This window comes from Mugil cephalus, chromosome 10, assembly GCF_022458985.1.
Source record: "Mugil cephalus isolate CIBA_MC_2020 chromosome 10, CIBA_Mcephalus_1.1, whole genome shotgun sequence".
Taxonomy (NCBI): Eukaryota; Metazoa; Chordata; class Actinopteri; order Mugiliformes; family Mugilidae; genus Mugil; species Mugil cephalus.
In genome coordinates, this window is record NC_061779.1 from 19,418,039 (window position 1) to 19,441,496 (window position 23,458).

Sequence of the window (23,458 nt, forward strand, 5' to 3'; positions counted from 1 at the left end):
CAGAATAATTGCAGACAGCTCGGCTAAAGCAGCCCCAGGATCTCTCGTTTTTCAAGTGCCGAACAACTAGACTGTATAAAAGCATAAATGCGCAGACAAAGTCGGACACATTCTAATCTTTCCATGTAAGAGGCTTGTACTATTGATAGCCAGCCTCATGTAGAACACAGCCGCAGAAATGAAACAATAGCTCACTTATAGGAATTACACAGAGGAGAGGTTACGTGTTCAACACAATTCGAGAACGGCTATAATTAAATATAATTATAAGAGCTGCCTGTAGCTACATGAAAATTGTTCAACCAGTGGGGAAAAAGGGGGGACTCAAGATGTAGAAAGGAGATGCTTGGTAAAACACAGTAGAAATTTATGATGCTTGCATGCCATCATCTGCAAGTCTGTGCATGTGTCTGTAGATGGACAAAGCACACATATGCATATATGTATATGTGTATATGTGTATATGTTTTCTGGTACTTTTTACTTCACTATATTTTTGCAAATTATTAAGTGAGTAACGACAATCTAACGATAGAAAATCAGGATTTCTTTTAACATGATGTCATCACTGTCCTGATACCTCTATACTTCAGTATCATTGTCACTGCAGTGCCTTTTCTTATAAATCCCTATTTTTAACCGCGTTGTAAATGATCTGAATGTGTCCTCCACCCCTGTGTGCCGTCTGCCTGTCTTTGTGTGGTCTGACCATTAGTTCCAGCTGCTCCGGCCGGGTGTCACGGCGCTGCCTCCTGGAGCGAGTTTTGGGCGTGGTGGAAGGTGGGTCCAGGAACAGCTTGTCATCCTGAAGCGTGTTGACCACGCACTCAACATCGCCCACATATGCCTCAGCCTCTTTGGCCGTCATGGCCTTGGAGAATCCATTACCCTGTAAGGGAAAGGGTCGCGGATTGAACGACATGGTAGAGACATCAGCCGTTATAAACGAGTAAAGCAAGAAAAGTTTATGATTAAAGTGATTTTAAGTGCATTTCTAAGTAATCACCAACTCAAGGAACGTTAGGCACAGCGAAATTGACATGAAGTAATAAAGAAAGCTGAATCAATAAGCCAAAGCATTTTCTCACTAAATTCATTTTTGAAACAAAAAGCTTTTTCATGATCAGGCATCTCAGTGGCTACTGTTTGCCACAATTATCCGTCTCTGTCTTATGTGACAATAAACCAAATAGTTCTGGCTATGGTGCAAGTGTCAAACAAAAATAAGTTCAAACAAAACAAAACAAAAAATTAGGTAAATAAATGCAAGTAATTAATTTACAGTTTACGAGTGTCTGAGTCTCGACCTTCTCTTCCACTCCCACGTTTTGGTCAAGGATTGTAAAAGTTTGGTCTGTCGGATGTTGGGGGCTCTATAACATCCTTAATTATGTTTTAATTGCTGCATAACACCTGCAGTCTGTAACGACATGATGTTTTGTTTGGGTTACCTCAGAATGATTCCTTCATACAGTATCTACACAGGGAGTGGGCCTGCATGATATGAGGGAATTAGCCTGGCACAGCATGACGAATGGACTAATTCTTATCTGAATGTCAGTCTGGCAACCAGCCCTTTGGATTTGATTATGGGTTGTGTTTCAACTGATAAACTGATAACAAATAAAGCCCACCCTAATAATTTGATTGGCCCGAATCAAATTTGCCATAATCAGTTTCCAACAGTGTGACTCCAGACAAACACTCCCCTACAAGAAATGTGTGGACGGGGGAGGTACACCCTGCCTTCCAGGATAAAATACGGTATCATTTGTGATAAACAACACGGTCTCTTATCACCACATTGCTGTTAATCCTGTGTGTATGTGGACAGAGCTTTAGGACAATCCTTTTATAACTATCTATGCAGGAAGTAGGCTTTTCAATATTTCCATGTGATTTGCAAAACATAAATGAAGTGCCAATATGTGCCTCACTCTTCTTTGCTCAACACAATCGCAATACAACAATATTGGGTATTTGTATAAATACTTTAAAGCAGGTGTATTTTAATTGGGAACATGAAGCAAGATGCTACGTGTATTTAGCTGCTCTTCTATTCTAATTTAGAGGAATGGATTAAGAACTACTACGATTTGCATTCCTTACTAAATGCTAATGTCTGGCCTTTCACTTCCAAAACAATCACTGAGATAAAATGACAAATGTGCTGTTTACATAATTTTTAATATGTAGTAAAACCAAACCATCGCATAAGCGGCTAAAGATTGGAAATGTCTGCAGAAACTGCAATTCAGCATTCTTTCAATTGTTATTCTCAAGTCATATAATTACACCATTTGTCTTTAAAGTAACAACTGTGGCGAACTTAACCCTCTGACTTACAGTGTGGCGTGTACTTACAGTGACGATGATGATGCTTGTCGCAGTGATGACCTTCTTGGGTAAGTCGTTGAAGACGGGGTCAGGGTAGTAGTTGAAGGGCTTCAGCTCCTTCACCCAGTTGTCCAACTGGATGTATGTTTTCAAGCGCTGGTTCATGACTGTTTTGGAAACAGTTGGAGACCGAAACTGGAGGACCGTGTCGTTTCTCTGGTGTGCTTTCTAAAGGCATCAGAAGAACAGTACAATAAGTACCCCTTGATTATTATTCAACATAACATTTTTTTTTGTTTTTTTTTTTTGGAAAAAGGCAGTGAATCACTGTTTTTGTTGTGTGATGGGGGAAGCCTGGTTTGGTACAATGTGGAAGGTATTATGTGTCTTTTCAATCATTCTATTAAAATCCTGATCTGTCGTCAAAGAATGGCAGCCTCTGGTGAATTACAACTCACAATGAATCACTTCTCCTCTGGTTTTCTTTACTTATTTCTGAGTAGGTGGACCAATAGTGACATTTCTGCCACTCGCTAATTATTTTCGATAAAGGGCTGACAATGAAGTATGTGTGAGACAGCTAAACCCTTCACGCAGGTTTCCTTTCAACAGGACAAGAAAAAAAGAAGGCCGAACATGTCGGGCGACGGTTCAAAAAATACTGCAAACCCGCTATAGATTTCAAAGGTGGTTTGTGGAGTTTCATGGTCTTTAAAAGTACACTTGTCCTGTTAAATTCTGTCGGTGTAAAGAAGCTCTGTGTATAAGTCTGGCAGTGAAGAAGATTGTGAGGCTAGAGCCAGCAGCCAGTTAGCTTAGCATGAAGACTGTGAAAAGGGGGGAACTGTTAGCCTACTTACTGCCGCATTAAACTACTCACATTTTAACACATTTGTTTAATTAACAGTATAAAAATAACAGTTTGTTGCTTTCCAAAGGGTTATGCGCAGAGATCCATCTTGGCTGGAAGCATTAATATAATTTGAGTCTCTGCTGGGTTCCTGGCAACTGGTCAAAGGCAAGAAACAGTCCAGCTCATAATCCCCTAACGCTGATTTGATGTATTCACAGTAACAAAATACAAAATGTTAATAGAAAATTTTAGGAGGCGGTGTGCCACAATTTTTATTTTTATTTTTACCTAATTTCTCTGTTTGTGCTAAGCTAACAGCTAAATACCTTAGCCTTGTAGTTTGAGGACTGAGATGGGAGTGATACAAAACGTCGTCTTCTTCAAGTTTTACAAAATATTGAACTATTTCTTTGACTATGAATACTACAGGCCAGGCCAATTTAACTCTGTCTTAGTATGAACATTTATGCGTCCCTTCAAATAAGTATGACCAATGTACTCGGCAGCATCTAGTTTGTGACTCAAGATTAATCTGCAACTACTGATAAAATACTATAAAATAGTCATAAACAAGGTTACGCTATTAAATATTATCAGATTACCATGTTCACAATCTTGATGTAGCATGTTAACATGAATTTTGCCAGCATACAGAGACTGAGAGTTATTATTAAAGATGGCCCTAGTTTGAAAGTAAAGGGACCATAACCATCAACCACAAATTCACTGACAATGATTCTCTTGAAAAACTATTTTGTAGTACGGTGTGTAAATCTCCACTTAGGAAATATGTCATAACCAACACTTGGTGCACCCAACTCCACAAATCCTGTAGTGTCTGTAGTGTCCTGTGGTGGCTTTTAGAAAAATAAATATTTCTTTGAGCCTCTAACCTGAACCCCAAATCAACATGTTTCTATTCACATGCCAGCAGCTGTAATGGGTCTCGTTCAGTGAAAGGACTTTAACCAAGGGATGCTTATGAAGTTGACCAGCCACGGCCTTTAAGATAAGACTTTACATCCACTGGTAGTTTGTGGCAGCCAGACGTACTTTTAAATCTCTCCTGTCCCTGGGTAGAAAGGCCCAGGGACTTGGCTGGGAATGAAGTGGTGAAGAGCGGCAAAGTCACGTAATCTTGTGCTGCTTTAATGCTACTATTAAATTTAGGCCTTTAAATGAAATGAACAAAATTGCTACTGCTTAACAGTGCCTAGTACACTGGAGGGCAGGCGATGGAAAGCTGTGTGCTACTCCTTAAAGTTCCCTGGCAAAGTCAATCCTTCCTGATTAAGCTGGACAAGGAACACAGTCACAATTCAGTGTGGGCAAAACAATGGTGCTGCTATCTGCAAACCTACAGGTTTTAAGTATGGTGTAGTGAGATTAAGCATTACTGATTCATGAAATCTGACAGATCAGGAAGCGAGGAAAAGCATGTGTGTGTGTGTGCGTGGTTAAACAATTGCACTGCTTTAGTTGGAATAAATCACCAATGTGGTCATAGGCTTATGAAGTGTGGAGAGACTGAATAGCAATGGAGACAAAAAGACATAGTAAAGTTAAGAGAAAGAGTGAGATCAAAGAAGCAATGGTCTTTACAGTTATTAAAGGGGATGAATATGCTGATAAATAAAATGAGAGGAACCTCCAGAGATGACGAGTTGTTTCCATCGACCCTCATCACAGCAGTCTGGATTATGTCAAAACCGGAACCAGTCACCACAATGTTCCTCCCTCCGCTAAAAGACACACATGCAAACGTGAGCACTCACCAGAAACACAAGAAAACACAGCTATATTGAGAATGTATTCCCAACCAGACCAAGACAAGCTCATGGGGAGAGTTAGGGGGTGACAGGCAGTTCTTAAATTGCACATAGGGTAATTTTCTCTGAAGATGAAAACAAATTAGTCTGTTGACTGTTGCTCTGTCTACCTAACAACGTGCGTCATGGGGCTTTCTACTGGGAGAAAAAGGCAAGGTACCCATCTAATGCATCCATTTTTAGCAATTACCAATTTAGCAAGCACATCAAGAACTAGCATTTGTTTTCAACCGATCACAAATAAGAGGGAGACACCAACACGGGCGCACTCAAAAACTCCTGGGACGACAAATCATATTTTAAATAATGGAAAAAGTTATTTACATCAACAACCTTTGCCACAGTTTCAGACAGAAAGACATTTTGCAAGGCAGAAAACAAGGCAAGTGGCCTTCTAAGTGTCCAATTTTCTATATACAGTACTTTTCTTTTTGACCTTGCCAACAGTGTCAACTTTCTTTTTTGTGCTTTTCTGCTTCGGACACTAAAGTACAGGGAGACATTTTCAAATGTGAAAGCCAGTCTAAGTCTTATTCTCCAATGTTTGTCTCTCTGTTACACTAGATGACAGAATAACATTTTCTACATCGCCTCTGTTTTAGAGATTAGGGAAATAAGGACTCTGACAGAACGACGTTCATCAGACCAAACAGAAGTCGTCCAAACTTTAACTTTTACAGAGCTGTCAGGTTGAAATCAAAAGGATGAAAGGACAGCCCCTTGAGGGCGTTGGTACGACAACACCCTCACAGGGATAACGTTAATGATAATCAGGTAATAATATAATATAATATAATATAATATAATATAATATAATATAATATAATATAATATAATATAATATAATATTCTAGGATTCATCCTCTGGGTATCGTGAATACATATTTCATGGAAATCATCAAGTTATCAAGACATTCTTAAAAACCTGAGGGCATCTGCAAAATTATTAGCCATTATTCTATGGAGACCATGTCAATGACAATGTCTGTACAACACATTAGATATTTCAATCACTTGCCAGCAATGCAAAAAACTAACTTAAGTCCTTTCTTTAAATCCAAATGATAAAAAACTGTTCCCTAGAAATTATCTTAGGAAACATTAAATCACTACCACAGAGGCAGCAAGAAAAATGTCTCCATGATCAATGGTCAAAACAGACACGCATAATTTCTCCAGAATATAACATTATAGTTTTATACTTCAAGGTAAAACTAAGAGCTTATTACATATAACCAGTGAATGATATGATCTGAGGTGCATGGGGCTTTGTTAAACTGACCAGACAAAGCTTTCTTTGGGATGGTGGCTCTGCACAGTCGGGTTTTCCAAGAACCGGAAGGCATCGGTGATGTTTTTTGTGGTTTTCTTTCCATACTTCATCGTGACGGTGAGACGATCAGTGGGCGTCGGATCTGCTCTGTATTCTCCTGTCCAGCAGGTGATTGTTTCCCCGAAGTCCTCCCTGCCAAGACAAGGACACAGCTTAGCACTAGCTGGCTGAAGGAGTGGGGGTCGCACAAGGTCACTGTGCAGCGGAAGCCGACATGGCAGCGGTCTGACAGCTTGTTAACTTGCGGCTTTGCGGCTTCTCTTGCTTGTTATTTTTCTGTTACCTCTGCCTAAAATGTCACTGTGGATGGGATTTGACAGAACACTTTACTGCGGTCACAACAGTAAAGGCAAACAAATTGTGAGCGAAAAATCCTTCCTGCTTCTGACACCAAAGTTAAGGTCAATTCCATTTTTACTTCAGAAATGTATTTAAAAAAAATCAATTTATGGGCATCAAAGTGTTCGTACTGTAGAATTTGCATGGAATACAATGTCTGAATAACAAGTAGCTGCATTGACTGAAGAGGCTGAATTGAAACAGAATCGGTCTTTGGCGTGAATGACAATTACTGAGATAAGGAATCCTTACACAGCGCAGTCCACCCCTCCGATGGTAACCTGGACATCTTCCTTACTGCCAGTGTCCAACAATCGCCCAGCAATAGTAATGAGGGTACCCCCGGCTTTAGGACCTACAGCAGGCACCACTGTCTCAGGAATCGGGTCCTAGTCAAGGGGAGGAGGACACCAAATACAACGTGAGCACATGCTCACCTTTATCCATGCAGGGACGAACAAGTACACACAGGCTCGCACACGCCAGAACAACACACACACACAGATACGGCGCTATGTTATGAACGTACACACTTCCTCTCTACCTCCTTGATGTACACCCACCCACTCTGTCAGAAATATTCAGACACACAAACTCCTACAAGCACCACATCTGCCTCAATTTGCTGAGCAAACAGTTAGGCGGAGCACTCCCCTGTGGGGAAGCTTTAGCGGAGCCAGGGATATGAAAAGCCAGTTAAATAGCTATGCTGTAGCCTGTTAAAGCATTACAGAGGGGGGGAAAAATGAACTATTACACAGCATCTGGTTAAACACACATTCTGGCTTATCATACAGTGCTTTACCATTGTTATAATGCATCTACGTGTTAAATTTACCAACACATGAGGATGTTGTGTTTGGACAATCCACTTAAATGACTTGGTACGTTCTGATAAGAGTTTCCATGCAGTTAGAAAACGGAAAACCCACAAAACAACTAAATCATCTAAAAGCTTCTGGACGTACTCATTATCTGGGTCAAAGCCTGTATCTCCATATTGGAAGCACAGCTGAGGACCATTAGAGAGAGTGTGTGAGCGCGTGTGCATTTACCCTGTAGGTGAAGTGCAAGGACGAAGTTCCTCTCTTCCCTCCCTTCACCTCCACCTCCACCGTGCCCCAATTTCCCTCGCTAGGGCCGATCTCGCACACCACACTAGACAGAGCAACAGAAAAACAAGGATGAAAATGTTAAAGGCTGGGACTGCAACCAAATAATTTTTTTTCTTTTCTTCATTTCAAGAGTTGATTTTATCCATGAGCTGCTTGGCACCTAACAACACCTTAAAGTTTGTAATCAGAGTTCCAGTTTTGATCTCCCAATTAGGAATAGTAGAAAAAAAAGTTGAAAAAAAAAAAAAAAACACCCCAAAACATGGTTCCCTCCAGCTTTGCTTAGCTGCTTTTCTACAGACATCAAACTCTTATCAAACAACAACACGGTCAAATAGGTCAGGGGTCAAAGCCACATAAAGATCTGGTTGTTTTTGCAACATGTAGAGGCTGGTGTAAAACGCAAAAGTTGGAGAAACCTCACTGAGGTGTCAAATTAGACTTCTGGTTGTGTTTTCTTTTATTTTTCCAAGTTCTCGGCTCCCATCAAAAGCAGTATATGAACTGCTTTTTCATTTTCCACACCAACACATTCATCATCGTGGTGCAGACATCAAAGACCAAACTGGCTTCCTTTAATCCACAAGACTGCTTCCTTTAGGTTGTCATTGCTAACAATAACTACCCAATCCTCTCATCTCTATTTGCCAGGAGTATTCCAGATCAACAGTGGACATCACAAGATATGTGGAAGCTGCATGTGTGCGCCTAAACAACAAATGCCAGTACAGTGTTTTTACTCACATTTAGAAAGTTGCCAAAATAATAAAATAGTTACTGACATGCTAAACAAGTTTAGCAGGTGTTTGTGCGATCTCGTTGACGAGGCAGCCATCAGTGTAGAATGACGTCTAATGCCAGATAGGCTGCTTCTACCCCTCAGGGGGATAGTTTCCATGTTTGAGTGTTTATTGGGAGTCACGTGATGAAGCAAACACGTCCAGATCTGCTGCAGTCCTTGAGGTAAGCGTGTGATCAGCATAATGTCACAGCTCGACAGTTAGCAGTTCGGGCCGAGTTGTGACATAATGAAATATTATGATGCAAATCCTGTCAGAACTTAAAAAAGCGAGGTACAGTACAACCTGCAGCGCAACCATAAAGAACTTCTAACGACAAGGAGATCACAGGAGGCATGTTAGCACGGAAAGCGGATGATTTAAGGGTGAAGCACTTCCATCTGGTCTCATAAATTCTGGTTTATGCCTCATCATGCAGATGGCGGGGCTAGAATCTGTCATAAACGTGGCTCTATGTTGCCAGGTGTCCACAGCCCTGGCCAACGGCTGTGAGGCAAAGATGTGTCTCTTTTCACTTTTATAGACCGTTTGTATGAAGTGAGCACTTCTTCAACACAGCTGTGACTGGAGCGCATTTACGAGACCTAAAACTTCATTCCACTTTTGTACAGTGTTCGGACCACTAAAGCACCTTTGGGACGGGGCGGAACAGAATGTCTACATCATGGACAGACCACCCAACAATCTGTGCTAATTGCATGCGAAGCCCTCAGATCAGTGCATCTATGAATATATAGCTCAAAGAATTCAAGCTGCATGGAAGGAACATCCTGTCCATCACCAGTTATGTTGCTGTGAGTAATTCATCATTATTCAGAACTGTATCCCAGTGGCGAAGGCAAAGGAAAGTACAGTTTCTTTTTTCTGCCAGCCTATTCTCTCCTATATTTCAGGTGATTCAATGTAAATATAGTAGTTTTCTGTGTTTTTATATACTTTATAAAACACAGTGTATTGTTAAAGAACAAACCAGAATAAATCACAGAATCTACCTCAACCATCTATGAGCTGTAAAGGCGTCAAACAGTCGACAAGAGCAGGAAACGGTCCTTTCAATATTTCAGCAGCATTACCATTTTGAAAGTGAGAGCGTTTCTAAATCAACCTGCGTCTGGAGAATCTCAGATCAATAAAGTGGTGTAATGAGCTGATTAAAATATAGAGCTTGGTTACCTTGGAAAAATGGGAAAGAGCTCCTGAACCAGGCAAGTATATCTACGCTAGAAGTGCAAAATTATTCAAAAAAAAAAAAAAAAAAACTGTACACAGTTTGTACAAACAGCACACAGTGTACATGCTGTGGCTCGGTCTGTGAAGTAATCAAGTATTCAGATGTTACCTTGTGGAGACGGAGTACTTTTCAGGCTGATGGATACAGGGCTCCCCAACCACCGTGATGCTTTTGATGTCTTCCTCGTGGATGCCGAGGTTGGAGCCACGGATCGTGATGGAGATGCCTCCCTGCAGGGGGCCGAAACGGGGAATGATCTGGACGGGGAGATACAGCGCGCAGGGAGCGTGGCGTCAGTGTTTATAAGGAGAAGGGATATAAATTGGATTTAAACAGATTAGTTGTGCAATAAGGATATACAAGAGATTTACACAGTCTGTTTAACCAACTATTCAGCAGACTTAAGAGTTCAGTGTTCTGATTGTTTAATATTCAAGTCCATGGTGGAGAATTCCATCAATACTGCATGAGCCAAGTCTGCATGTATGTGTGCACGTGCAAGACCCTGACCCATGCTGTATTTGTGAGTTGAATCCAGTAGATATTAAGAAATCTGACTGCAATATAAGGGTGTAAACATGCAGACGCACAAACATGTTTGTGAGAAGGTCCATCGAGAAAATTACAGGAATCACTATACCAATACCATTCTATACGTGCCTAAATCTAAATCTGATGGCCTTAGCATGTTAATATATTGTATCCAAAACAGCAATGCTCACATGCTGATGTTTACACTATGATCCACGTTTCGTAAGTTGTTTGCAAATTAGCTTTACACACAAAGAAGAATGACTGGTATACAGACAGATTTGCAAGAGTATTTGTAACAAATTTGTTATAAATAAATAAGAACTAAGGTCCATCCCAGTTGTTCAAATTGAACATGAATCTGTAGACCTGACTGTGCCAATCCAAGTCACAAGTCACAAAAAATACAAATGTCAGCCAGCACAGAATTAAATTGATCCTGCGGGCGACCCTGACCGTCTGTAGAAACTTTCACGCCAACCCACTGATTAGTTTTTAAGATATCACAATTAAAATGGTGCACAACAAAACCCACAGACCTACATCTCCATCTGTACATAGACGCTCGCAGTGTACATAATTAATCTGTCGGATACTCAAGGCAATTTATCAGTGATATCTGTGTTGGCTGCCGTATGCTCGGTGATAACCTCTGTCACAATGACATGAGCCAAATTACTGATGGATTTTAGTCAAGGACAAAGAGACGCCAACAATTAAGTGAGCAAAGAAGAATTGATCCAATCAAACGTGCTGAAAAACAGAACGCCACCACCTCAAGGAGAAACACACTCCCGTGTCAACACACAGAAAATACGTGGCTAATAACCTGCGCCGATAATCCCATCACCAGAGTCCATGCGTTCTGTCTGCTAATCACAAGCCTTTAATGCAGGCACAGGTTCAGATTCAAATGTAAACATGACCTGATGACAACACCGCGGCTACTCACATCAGTGATCTCGGGGTCGGGGCACTCGGTGTCGTGGCCTTGCTGGTGAGAACTGCAGAGCTTCTCGTACACACACGCCTTCTGGTTGCTGCACCACACACACCTGTACTTCGGGTCCGAGTTCTTACAGAGGCTGCAGTCCTCCCTCCCCATGGAGCAGTTGTACAGGGTGACTGCGTGGGGCACATTTTACACGATATTCATTTTTCTTGTATTGGAGTAGCACACAAGCAAAAGTGCATTCATTCTTTGAAATTATATATTTTTTTTATGTCCTCACTGAAGTCCCTCTCAACTGTGTCCAGTAAAATCCATCTCAATATTGAAACTGACATTTTACACAGCAATATAAAATGCAGGACAGGCCTCGCCATTATTTCTTATGAATTTCTTCTGAATCTTTCATATTCTTGGTCATTACTAATTAATTTTCTGGTTAATTGTGCATTGGAGATTAAAGGTGGCTTCCTGAAATCAAATGGAGACCCCACACTGGGACCTGCACGGCATTCTAAATAAGACCTCCACATTAAAATGTGAGAACGCACCGTTCAGCATGCTGTCCATCTTCTTGCCAGACGCCTTGTCCTTCACGTAGAAAAGAACATTGGTCTCCGGTGATTTATCGTAGGAAAACTAAGAAATTGGAAGAAAATGAATTATTAATACAGAAGCCAGTGATTAATGGCACTTAAGCTCTTCTCTGCAAACAGTGTGGGCTGCAGCTACCCCGTGCCAAAAGGGGGACGGGGGGGTAGAAAAAAAATGATACCAGTCTGGCAGATTTTCAGTTGAAGAAATCAATGCTGGAAAAGAACATAGCTGGAGGCTAGGCACTGTTTGAGCTTCCCAATCACAGAACTCACAATGTGGAGATGGAGCGAAAATAACTCCAGTGAAGGGAGTTTCTCCATTAGAGGGAGCTAGAGAATATCAAAGGCCCTGTGAAAGCCTACTGCTGAAGGGTGACTTCATTTATAAATGTGGAATATAAAGACAGCCATACACGGGGAGAACGTCTGCACACCAGCCGCTTTGCTACAGTAATTTGAATTCAAGTGGTACTTTACGATACATCTTACTCTTTCACTGTTTTTCTAAATTGCACTTTGATAACTAGGTCCACAAATCAACCACAGTTCAAGGACCTGTGGCGAGTGGAAGGCAAATTGTCTAGAAGCTCAGCAGAGGATCAAAACCGTCGCATCGAAGCGAGCGCGGAGCAAAGACCAAGCAGCCGCACTCACGCTGTAGCCGCTGAAAGTGTAGAACGACGACCCGGACTCGACCTTGAGCTCTTCCTCCACATTCCTCATGAGCTCGGTGCCAATGGTGAAAGAGCGATCCTGCAGATGGAACCAGACAAATAAAGTGTTATTTCCTGTAAACCCTATTTGCATAAGACAGTTCTGTGGCGCTCGTCTCTGTTCATGTTGCAGAGCAAACGATGGAGACGGAGACTTTTGGATATTTTGCACGTTGGGAAATTCTCAAGTCAGTGAGGGGAGTGATTTAGTGCATGTCTGCGGTTGTAATTAAAGTAGTTCACGCTAGTTTCACTCTTTGCCTTGTAACACCTAACAAAAGCACAAAATATGGTGTATAAAGTTAAATGTTGGTTTACTGGGACACACTGTGTATTTATTTCTTGTTCACTGTGAGCCACAGCTGACCAAACCACGTTTGGCCATGGCAGCTTGTTTGATGACCCATTTCTGTGTCATGGTCTGTACTTTACACTAAATATGTACCTGTAACCAAATAATTCATGTCTTTGCCACATGTATCAAAATAGTAAATTGTACCCGCATTTCTTTTGGTCACTGTGGGAGCAATATTCTTTGAGACAAAATTTAAATATAGGTTCAAATTTTGACCAGTTGTATTAACTGTGACCTTAATACAATACGTGAGCGTTAAGAGATGTTTTAAATTCAGTGCCTGTGTCATTTTACCTTGTAGAGCTCCAAATTGATCCCTTCGAAGCTGATTTGTGCCTTGTGGCCCACGGAGATCAGCGTAGGATCCGGATTCTCAAAGTGAGGACACTTCGTTCCCTGTTAAGGCATCAAAACAAACCGAACCTTTCAGTCGTTTACATTTTAGATATGCTAACCACTTAACGGACACCCTCATCTGTGGCGACAGATAAGTGTATCACTGAAACATCTGCTGACTTGTAAATTGATATCCCCCCGCCCTACAACATTTGTCATGCAAGATGGGGGCAGCTGATAGTGGGATTTGCGTTTTTATTAATTTTCTGGAGGAATTTGGATTACTCAGGCGCAGCGTCGCATGTGGTGATTAGTTTTTTGAAAGCTTCGCTAAACTTAGCATTTAGAGATAAGCGCCGTTGACCTTTAGCGCGAAACCCTTGAGACGGCTAACCTGGCGGTGTTTGATGATGCTGGGACCCGTTATGCTGTCATCCATATCGCTACAGGTGTGGTCAGCTATATTCCACTGGCATCCCCAAGGACTGGCCACGCATGACATGCACCTGAAAAAACACAAACGCATAAGTAAGAATGATAAGAAAACGGCCTTGCACGGTAATTGGGTCGGATCACGCATGTCGGAAACGCACAAAGAAAATCTAAAACATGCAAGCTCATCAGAGAGCGTCCGGCGCAAAAATCCATGTTGCTGACAATGAAATGGATCTTTGCAACTTCACATAAGCAAAGCTCGTTCATCACACATTCCTCTGTGTGAGGGAGCTGAAGAGAATAAAAAAAAATGGAAGGGAAAAAAAACTGGCAAGATCGACTTTCACTTTTTGATTAATGAAAAGGAAACCGAGGCAATTTTCTCGGCTTGGTAATAAAAGGTGTAGAGAAAATGCAAGAGGTGCATTTAAAACCACCATGCATCACAATTTACAAACAGAGCCTTGATCTCTCATCTGCTCATGCATGGTGATACATTTCCATCAAGGTTGTCAGCTGATGCTGTGTTCAGTGTCACTGTGTATTTTTGGGGACCGACGGGGCAGAACTGATAGATTAGGAACCAGACTCACGGTGTGTTTTCGGATTTCTTCACTGTGGCGGCGCAGTTGTAGAACTGGAACTCTCGTGTAGCCAGCTCCACGGTCTCATTGACAAAAACCTTTATGGCCACGGCCACAAAATCTGGGGGAAAGAGCAACGTTGAGGGTTAAAGTTTTGCATCGGTATGGAAAGAGACAGTTTGGAAAGTGGAGCAAAATGGAAGGGGTGATACTTTCTGACAATGATCACAAGTGTCCATTAAGTCCACAGCCATCGGTACGGGCAGAAAGTTGTTTAGCCAAAATGTGCTGGCATAAATCTTCTTGGTGTCACTTTATTATTAATAAGTTAGAGTCAAAAAATTAAAAACTACATTTTAACTCGGGGAGTTTTTCAAAACATGGGTGCAAAATTAGTTAAAATTTGTAAGGTCCACCTTTCCAGATACTGTAATGTTGTGGTGCAAATTATCTATCAATAGAAAAAAAATTCAGATTTCAAATACATTTTATGGGCTACTGCCCCTTTGTTTATAATGGAGAGCCATTTGCCTTGAAAGAGGATAAAAAACAACAACTAAAAAAAAAAACAATGCAGGTAAAATAGAAAGACCATACCTTGGTTCTCAGGTGTTTGCGGTATAAGCGAAGGCTGGGGTAGTTGACAGGAGACCTGACCAGAATCCACCGTGGTGCCTTCACTCTGGAAAGACCTAATTCTGCACTGCAGACGATCAGATGCTCCAATGGCAGGAAGGGAGGGGATATTGATCTTTACCTGGACAGATAAAAAGACACAGAATCTGAAATTATACGACTCATGCTCGCAGGGATGTTTTCGAAGACTTATTTCTACATTCTAATCAAGTTAATTTCTCAGTGTGTGTCACTCCAGAGTAAAAGTAGTAACAGTACAGCCACCGCAGTTTCCTTTTGAAAGATGGGAGATTGATTGAGAATGAGAAAAGAGGAGGCATGCTGTTGATGGAAATTCAAGTGTGAGTCAGAAAGGGAGGGAAGGAGAAGGAGGCAGAGAGTGGGGGGGAATGGAAAAAAACAACAACATGAGAGCGAAAGTGAATAAGAAAGGCTCTCCATCTTCAGGCTGGGAGCACAATCTAGCAGGTAGGTTATAATAAGACAGCTGGAGTTTTGCTGGACGGATCAATATGGAGCAGGAAGACCCAGAGTCCAGGGTCTCTGATTCAGAATGTAAACAGTTTATTACTCAGGCTATGCATGTCTGTGTGACACGCATGTAAGTGGAACTGAGAGACTAAAACAGAACGAAAAGAGAGAGGAGCTGCAGCACTGTACCTTTTCAGTCTTTTTGCAGGAAAGGTTCGGGGGATAGAAGGATACAATCTTGACGCACTGCTGCCGGGGGCTCCACAACCAGCCATTCTTCTCCTCTGCCCGTCGGCACTCAGACCTCCTGGTACACCTTCAGACGAAGGACGAACAACTCCCATCAGCCTCTGTTCCACATCCCTTAAACGCTTTCACAAAGCCTCAAAACAACACAGCCCATGGACCCTAGCAGATTTTTGATGTGCTGGAGCAAATAACAACCCAATGCTCAAGTGACTTCAAGCAGGTTTTGTGCAGATTTAGGAAATAAAAACAACTAGTTTGGCTCCTGCATGTAATTTATGTGGGCTTTACGAACAAACTTTTCGTTTGTTCCAGCATCTTAACGGTGAAACCTTTAGATATAATAAACATACAGTATAGTTGTATTACTAATTGACAACAAAATATGTGTCTAAACCTTAGCTTGTGTGTTCTGAAACTGTGACTGACACTTTTTACTCTTTATGATGACGAATCAAGTTATCTTATCTTAAATGATATAATTTGATAGGAACATAATGGGATTCTGAGGAGCTTCACTACTCCAGTACATCGCCCAGGTGAGACAGAGGTATTATATGTAATCTAAAATAACAATGCGGCTGGCTGAAGATTTCACGTTTTATCAGTTGGGTGAAGTACACAACTCAAAGTCTACCTTTTTACCCTGAGGGAAACACAATACAAAACAGACGTGTCCTGCTGGTGTGCAAACAAAGAGAAGCATGGCGCACAATCATGGCACAAATGACACGGATTAAATTGTTTCTGAGAAGTGAAGAGAGAAAGGCAGACACGCCATGTATGGCTTCAAATATATCACTTTTGGTGTTCAGCAATTTGTCGATTATTTTCTTGATCCCCCAGGCGCTCGTCCTCGCCACGCATCCATAACACCGTCTTTGAGCTCAGGCGTCTTGTTTTCTTTGACCGAATGTTCGAGACCCAAAGATTTTCCACTAATGAACAAACAAAAACTCAAACCCTCAAATCTTTTGTCTGAAGAATGACTAAAATGATTAAGCAGTTGATGGAGGAGTGATTACCTCTCTGACAACTGGCTAATTAGCCGATCAGCTATTTTTACGGCTTTGATATTCAGTAAAATGCGCACAGTGAGCTGAATGAGAATGTCAGCCGCTTCCAGAATTTTTTTTCTCCTCTTCCTGATCACATCCCTGAAAAATACATGGTACATGCACACCTTTCTACCCTCAAGACCCTGATAAATATAGGCTGATGAGAGTAAATTGTGCAGTCTGCCCTCGCTGCATGAGGCTGACAAACAGCTTTAATTCCTTACGGCTGCGCGGACAACAGGAGATGGAATATAAACACCAAGGGGTACTAAAAGTGTCTGCAATAAAACACTGAACAAATACCCCGCTGTGTTTTACAGATGGAATTGCATGTGTGGGTGTTTGTGTTAGTCTGTTGCCGTGTGCATGCAATTGGAAGGCGCGTGCATTTGTGTGTGCGTTCGTATGTGTGTGAGTGAGAGGAAAGAGAGACGGATTCTTACCTTCCCTCCAGGACACACCAGCCACAGTAAGGGTCCTTCAGTTCCACGCATGATTGGCAGTCTTTCTTTTGGAGGCACGTCTGCACCGGCACCTTGGTGATCTGCGGCATTACAACATAAAATATAATCAAGCATTGCACCTTAGGGGAGACGCCGCGCAAGCGAAGGAAGCATTTTAAGCACAGCTAAAAATGTGTCCTGGTTTAGTTGGAGGTGTGCAGAGTGGGAGTGGAACAAGTCCTCTCAGAGCACATGGCGTCTACCTTCATGTATTCCTAGAGTAATTTACTTCACCCAGAAGTGGGGAATAACTAGGTATAATTCCATGTTACATGCAGTTAAGCACTTCCTCAGATGTTACTTTGAGGCTTCGGCCTGCTTAAAAACGCTCAGATTGTCTGTTGGTATCTGTTAGACAATCTTGCTTCCTTCAGAAGTGTTTATCAGATAGTCAAACATTCTTAGAAACTCTTCCTCCCTCTGATCAGGGGGCTTGTATAACTTTTTTTTAACTTTCCATCAGAGGAAATCTGACATTCGCAACCCCTCCCTGTCATAATAGTCAAGTTTGGATCTCATAAAACTTCCTAGATGGCTTTAAACAGAACTTTTGCACTTCTGCCACTATCAGTATAGATCTAGTGTAGCACTAGAGAGACTGGGTAAAAATATTTAAAGGTTTTCTCATCTGGCTCCTCTGGAAGAAAGCTCGCTTCTGACTCAGCCTTCGACCGAGGATGCTCAGCAGACCTGTACGTACTTTTTTATTTCCAACCCCAGTAGTGATGGAGAAAATACACCTTTTAACCCCAAAACCTTTAAATCACTGAGAAATCTCTGGACCGGTCAGCGATTCAAATGGACTGCAGAATGAAGGCAATTTAAACTGCACTATATGTGGTAGAGCCATTTTAGGAGTATGTTATGAAATGTATGAAAAATTATATATCAATGAAGTGACACTCTGAAGTATTTGTGTGGCTATAAATAAGTGTGTAAATGCCAGGTCAGCCACAGACCTCATTAACCTGCTGTAATAACTGTTCATGTAATTACACAATAATATAACCTATTCAAGTGGCCTATCCTGTTATCCTGTTGTTTCCTGTTTTACATGTGATACTTCAGTGTACACTGATAGCACCCCGAGTAATTTAACATTACAGCGATGAAAGAAACGTTTGTCATAATATATTTTACAGCATCAGTATTTTCTGCAGGTGGGGATTCAACTAGTAAGACAGGAAAATATATCAACATCCTTTCTGGCGGAGCCTAGGCGGGAGCAGATGTCACATCGTGCATAATATGTCACCTTTTTTTCCGTTGTAATGTAGAGGTGGCTCTGACTGAGGTCAAAGAAAAGGTTCTTGTTAACCTCCATTCGCGTGGCGTCGCCGGGGAACTTGCCGTACATATACGGCTCTGAGGTCAGGTGAACCTGCAAACAAAGGAGAGCTCCGTCAGATGTGAAGTTCTCAACTCGTGCTACTCTCCTTCCCTCAGGTTTATTTTAAAGCAGAACAAGAGGCAACTCCACCTTCAACACCTCTCCCTGGTTGTTGCCCAGGAAGGCGATGGTGTGATCGTTCTCCACAGCCACAGCCACGGCGGTCAGAAGGCCCAAATTTCCGGAAAACACTGCCTCCGCGTTTAAAGCAAACCTTGGCGTGCTTGCGAGAGGGGAGGGCAGAAAGTCCGCACCGCACGTGTAGTTCATCAGCATGCTCTTCTGCAAAGGGAAAAGATATCCAAGAGGAGGATGACACATTGTGCGAACCTGAATCAGCTTAGCATCATTTTCTCATTTTCTGGTTATTTCTTTAAATTAACAAATGAAATATATTTATAAAACAGTTTGAGATAGACCCACAGGATTTAGTTATTATGATGTGGTACTTGTATTTATTCAGAATGTCCAGAATGTGCTGTTGGCACAGTAGCTCTTTTCACATGGGGACAGTATCAGATACTAATGTATATGGCTTTATCGTGTCCAACAGATTTGTGAAAATCTGTTTTAAACAGGCGGGGAAAATATCAGCTATCCTCATGAGACCAAACATTATTTTCTACTTTGCTATATGGTTTTATTTTGGATGAGTTGAGAGAATTGAGGAAATAGGCAATTGATGAAAGAAACTGTGATACAGAATGAGTGAGTGAGAAAGGACAACACAAATTATCGGCAGAACAAAGTAAGCACTGAGACAATCAAGTAGCAAGTGACACATGTGCATTATTGACTACTCCAGGGGAAATTTTCTGAACACGTCGTCATCTCACATTTACTTCAAATAGATTAATTTAAACTTCAACATGCTCAAGGAAGAAAAAGCATTTACCGAAATTGTTGATGTGCAGATGTCAGTTTTAGACGAGTAGGGCATGTCTACAGCAGGAAACCCAGAAATCTTTCCGGAGTCACAGTAGCAAGCGCTGATGATGTCCGCCAGCCGCTCGTTGATGGAGTTGAGCGGGTACATGCAGAGAGCAGAGTCGGTGTCGTCGTCATCTGGCCTCGCCACAACGAATAGGACTTTATTCCACGAGTTGACACTCCCGTGCATAGTAGATCTAGTCATGATCCGCGCCAGCTCTTTTCCCGGAGAGGCCACGTATGCAGCTTGGACTTTGTTATATCGGTTATTTGTACCGCAGTTTAACTGGAGCTCTGTGTGAGAATAGTAATGGTGGTCGTCTTCGCAAAGACGAGACACAAAGGTCAGGTTTTTATTATCCGTACCGTCAAGAGTCCGAGAAAAGAGGAAATAGACAAAACCATCTTCTTTGAAGGCATGCCGGAAGTCGTGCAAGTACTTGGGAACGAATGGTGTCGTTTGTACCGTAGAAGCCTCGATGATGCTTTCAAACACAACCCAGTCCCGGAAATCCTGAAGGATTCGTGTGCTGATGATTTTTGTACTGTCCAGGCTTCCGTAGCCCTTCCCAACAAGAAACACATTGAAGGTGTGTCCTTCTTTTGAAAAGGTGGACATGACGCCCACCACGTTCACATTATCCTCTATGCTAGCCACATAAGTCCTCTCTCCTTTACTGTCGCTGTAATACAGCTGCTTGTCCACGCTGGACAAGCTGTGGAGGGAGCAGATGCCTCGGTAGCGACTGCCGCACACTATAAGTGAACCGTTGGACGGGTGGACTAGCAGAAGCTTGTTGACGTTGGGCATGGGGGTTGTGTCCTGACAGGCTGAAGCAGGAGGAGTACAGGACCGGGCATCGTCTCTGGGGCCCGTCTCAGCATACGCCTCCTTGCTGAGGGACGCCCCTAGTTGGAAGATGCCGTTGACCGCTCCCAGGTAGATCCGACCAGTCAGTGTGTCCTGGACCACATTGTTAATGGGGGTCTTGGAGGTAAACTCCGGGGTGGGGAAGTCGCCACTCTCCTCCTGGGCTTGTGAGATTGATTGGCAGAAGAGGAAGAGGAGGAGGGAGACCCAGCTTGCCATCTCTGTGGGAATAGAGAAGAAGAGGTGTTTCATTATTAATGAAGTTAAGTGCATATACTGCATTAATGTATGTTGAATACAGAAACACAAGACTTGAACAAACAAGGGGATGTTTAACAAAGGCCTTACAGCAATTACACACATTTGCACGTGCAATTGGAATTGAAGGGTGGGTTAGATTTTTTTTTTTTATAAACCTCGCCCTTCAACTTGGAAATCAATACTCTTTAGGGAGTATTGAAAGAGTAAAGTGTATTTTTCCGACAATCTGTTCAGGGAGACACTGACAGTGTTTTATAACAATGGGCAAGTATGAAAGTGATATCAATCTTCGCATCGGCATGAAAACAAAAAAACGTTTTTCCCAAAACAAAGCTCAAGAATTGCAGTAATTTTCTTTGGTGAAAATATCGTAGTAGCTGCAATGAAAACTGTTCACAGATTATAAAGCGGAATTCATTCACTGCATTCAGCTCCATCTCAAGTAAAGAGACCATAGTATCAAAGGCCCCAGCAAGAGTAATGTGGGTGAACTAACCCTTAAAGGGCTCTGACTTGTGACGCATATCAAGATATAGATTTATAGATTTAGGTTATTGGGGTAAACCCAATTTAAGAACTGCCTCAAGCGAACAAGTGTGTAGTGTGGGAGTTTGTGTATGACTCAACTCTGTGCTCCAGTTACATAAAGACTGTGTTATTTTGGATTTAATTGACTTAATATCAGAAATGATCACTGATGAAAAAAAAAAAATAAACCGCTCTGTGCAGGGGTGAAGAAAGATTAAGGCCAAGAGCTTGATTTCACGCCGCAACACAATAAAATCCCATTTGAAAAGCTTGGATGTCTTCCAACTTCATTTGCACTTTTGCTTTTTCAACAACACCTCAGAGCACAATGTGTTCAGGAAGTACCCTGTTTTGTCTCAGTAAACATGATCACACAATATCCTTGTAAAATACAGACTGCATCATGTTCAGGCTAACAGCAGGTGCCTGTGGAGTCCTCGCTCACTGCTGTTTGCCCAGGCTGTGGTAAATATGGAGCTGCAGGTGGCTTTGAGGCAGCTATTGCCCACACAGCAAATGTGTATCCATGTTTGCATTTGGGTTGGAGCTCACACGCTCCCCGTAATATCCGCCTTCTATTTTCACCTTGCCAGTCAAGTCTGCAGGCGCATTTGTCAAATTGAAAAACCCTGATGAAACTTCCAGGAAGTCACTTGCCAAAGCTGTGTTTTGTTTTGTCAAGCTGTCTGGACTAAGTGGAAAGACCAGTGATTAGACATTTGCCCAAGGGGGGACCCTGTTAATTTCGCTGGAAACACTCATTTGCATTTAAGTGCCCACTACTCGATGTGATGATTTTATTTTTCTTCTCATTTACTGCCTCGATCCTTCTCCCTCCCCCTCGTAACCCGTTTCACTGCATAAATGTATCGTGCCCTTTTCAATTCAGAGCCTTAAATATTTCCATTAAAATTGAAATGGCGCAATAAAATTCCTGTCTGCGCTTATTCAGGGCAGAAATGTGCGTGGTCGGGTTTTACAGCTTTAATTAAGAAGGAGGGGCAGTCAGCATTGTGTCAAGATTTAACTAAGAGCAGCTGAGTAAAAATAAAATCTTCGGTTTACACACACATGCTTACAGGGCGGGCAAAGACAAATATTATGGGGAACAATATTTTCAACCCTCAAAGTGACAAAACTTCAATTTCAAAGACATTTCCACTGGCAATTACAAGCCTGCGTCAGCTTTAAGAGGTTACACAATAAGCCTTATTTTTAAGTTTTCACTGAAGCGTCACAAAAACCGCACAAGCTGCAAAACATTGGACCTCTGTTGACAGCATGAGCAAAAGGGAGTCAACCAGCACTGACAAAGAGAGGCGTCAAATCCTAAAACATTGGCAGAGAGACACAAATGGCCTTTGAAACAATCACGAAGAACAAATGAACACCTCGATGTTGGCGCAATAAACTTTTCACTGTAAAGGTGTACAGAGGTTTGCTCAGGAAAGATTCAGTAGTAGCAGTAGTTTGAAAAAACAATATTACAAGTAACTTTATGTTCAAATGAGGGGCTTTACAGAACAACTGATCAGTCAGTTTATACTGCTCTTTTCAGTGCAGTTTCGTCCTGTGAATCAGATATTACCCCTGACGTCTGTGTTTCATGTCACACATTCACAAACTCTGAGTTTCCCTCAAATTGATCCATTGTGGCTCTGCTACTTTCCGTTTCACTCCACTGCGTGTCAGAGACAGCTTTAATTAGTTTGAAAATTATAATGGATAATAAAAAAATATATTTTTGATACTATTGATCTCGGGGAAGAAATTACCAACGACCTGACGGTATTTAGACAGCTCCACCTTCGCCGATGAACACAATAATGTCTGATTTAATGATGTCATCCATCTAAATGGGTGAATAGTTCAGCGTCATCTCAACTTTGCGCTCTGTCAAGACTTTGATTTATACCACATCCTTCATAATTCTTAAGTGAAAAGAGGCAAATCATAGAGATGCTGATTCACACTGGATTAGTTTTTATCTCAGGATCTCACAGGATGAGAAATAGGGTTCAGGTAATTTGCAGTGCAATTTTTACTGTACAAATTAGGGTCATGGACGATTTGCACAGGATTAAGATCACGGACAGCCTCCGACATTATTACAAATTACCCCAGGTAAAAGTAACAAGGCAAATAGAAGTCTCCCGAGGTGCTGGAGGCTGCACTGATCACATGACGATAACAAGGAGCCCATTGGGTCGTTGCAGCAGCGGTTCATC

General features: G+C 41.9%; 1 protein-coding gene across 5 annotated transcripts in view; it reads right to left on the minus strand.

Moving 5' to 3' along the window:
• Nucleotides 1–23,458, minus strand: part of plxnb2b (plexin b2b) — a 111,167-nt gene that overhangs the window by 17,775 nt on the left and 69,934 nt on the right. For all 5 annotated transcript variants that reach the window (XM_047597238.1, XM_047597240.1, XM_047597237.1 and 2 more), the window contains 19 exons: nucleotides 19,536–20,662; nucleotides 18,731–18,922; nucleotides 18,506–18,631; nucleotides 17,191–17,291; nucleotides 15,633–15,759; nucleotides 14,934–15,093; nucleotides 14,346–14,457; nucleotides 13,712–13,823; nucleotides 13,276–13,377; nucleotides 12,568–12,666; nucleotides 11,869–11,956; nucleotides 11,321–11,493; nucleotides 9,946–10,094; nucleotides 7,747–7,849; nucleotides 6,944–7,080; nucleotides 6,302–6,484; nucleotides 4,839–4,932; nucleotides 2,365–2,565; nucleotides 710–889 (listed from right to left, as the gene is read on the minus strand). In XM_047597238.1, the coding sequence (XP_047453194.1) occupies nucleotides 710–889; nucleotides 2,365–2,565; nucleotides 4,839–4,932; nucleotides 6,302–6,484; nucleotides 6,944–7,080; nucleotides 7,747–7,849; nucleotides 9,946–10,094; nucleotides 11,321–11,493; nucleotides 11,869–11,956; nucleotides 12,568–12,666; nucleotides 13,276–13,377; nucleotides 13,712–13,823; nucleotides 14,346–14,457; nucleotides 14,934–15,093; nucleotides 15,633–15,759; nucleotides 17,191–17,291; nucleotides 18,506–18,631; nucleotides 18,731–18,922; nucleotides 19,536–20,660 (3,564 nt within the window). In that variant the 5' untranslated portion in view covers nucleotides 20,661–20,662. The remainder of the gene's footprint in view (nucleotides 1–709; nucleotides 890–2,364; nucleotides 2,566–4,838; nucleotides 4,933–6,301; nucleotides 6,485–6,943; nucleotides 7,081–7,746; nucleotides 7,850–9,945; nucleotides 10,095–11,320; nucleotides 11,494–11,868; nucleotides 11,957–12,567; nucleotides 12,667–13,275; nucleotides 13,378–13,711; nucleotides 13,824–14,345; nucleotides 14,458–14,933; nucleotides 15,094–15,632; nucleotides 15,760–17,190; nucleotides 17,292–18,505; nucleotides 18,632–18,730; nucleotides 18,923–19,535; nucleotides 20,663–23,458) is intronic.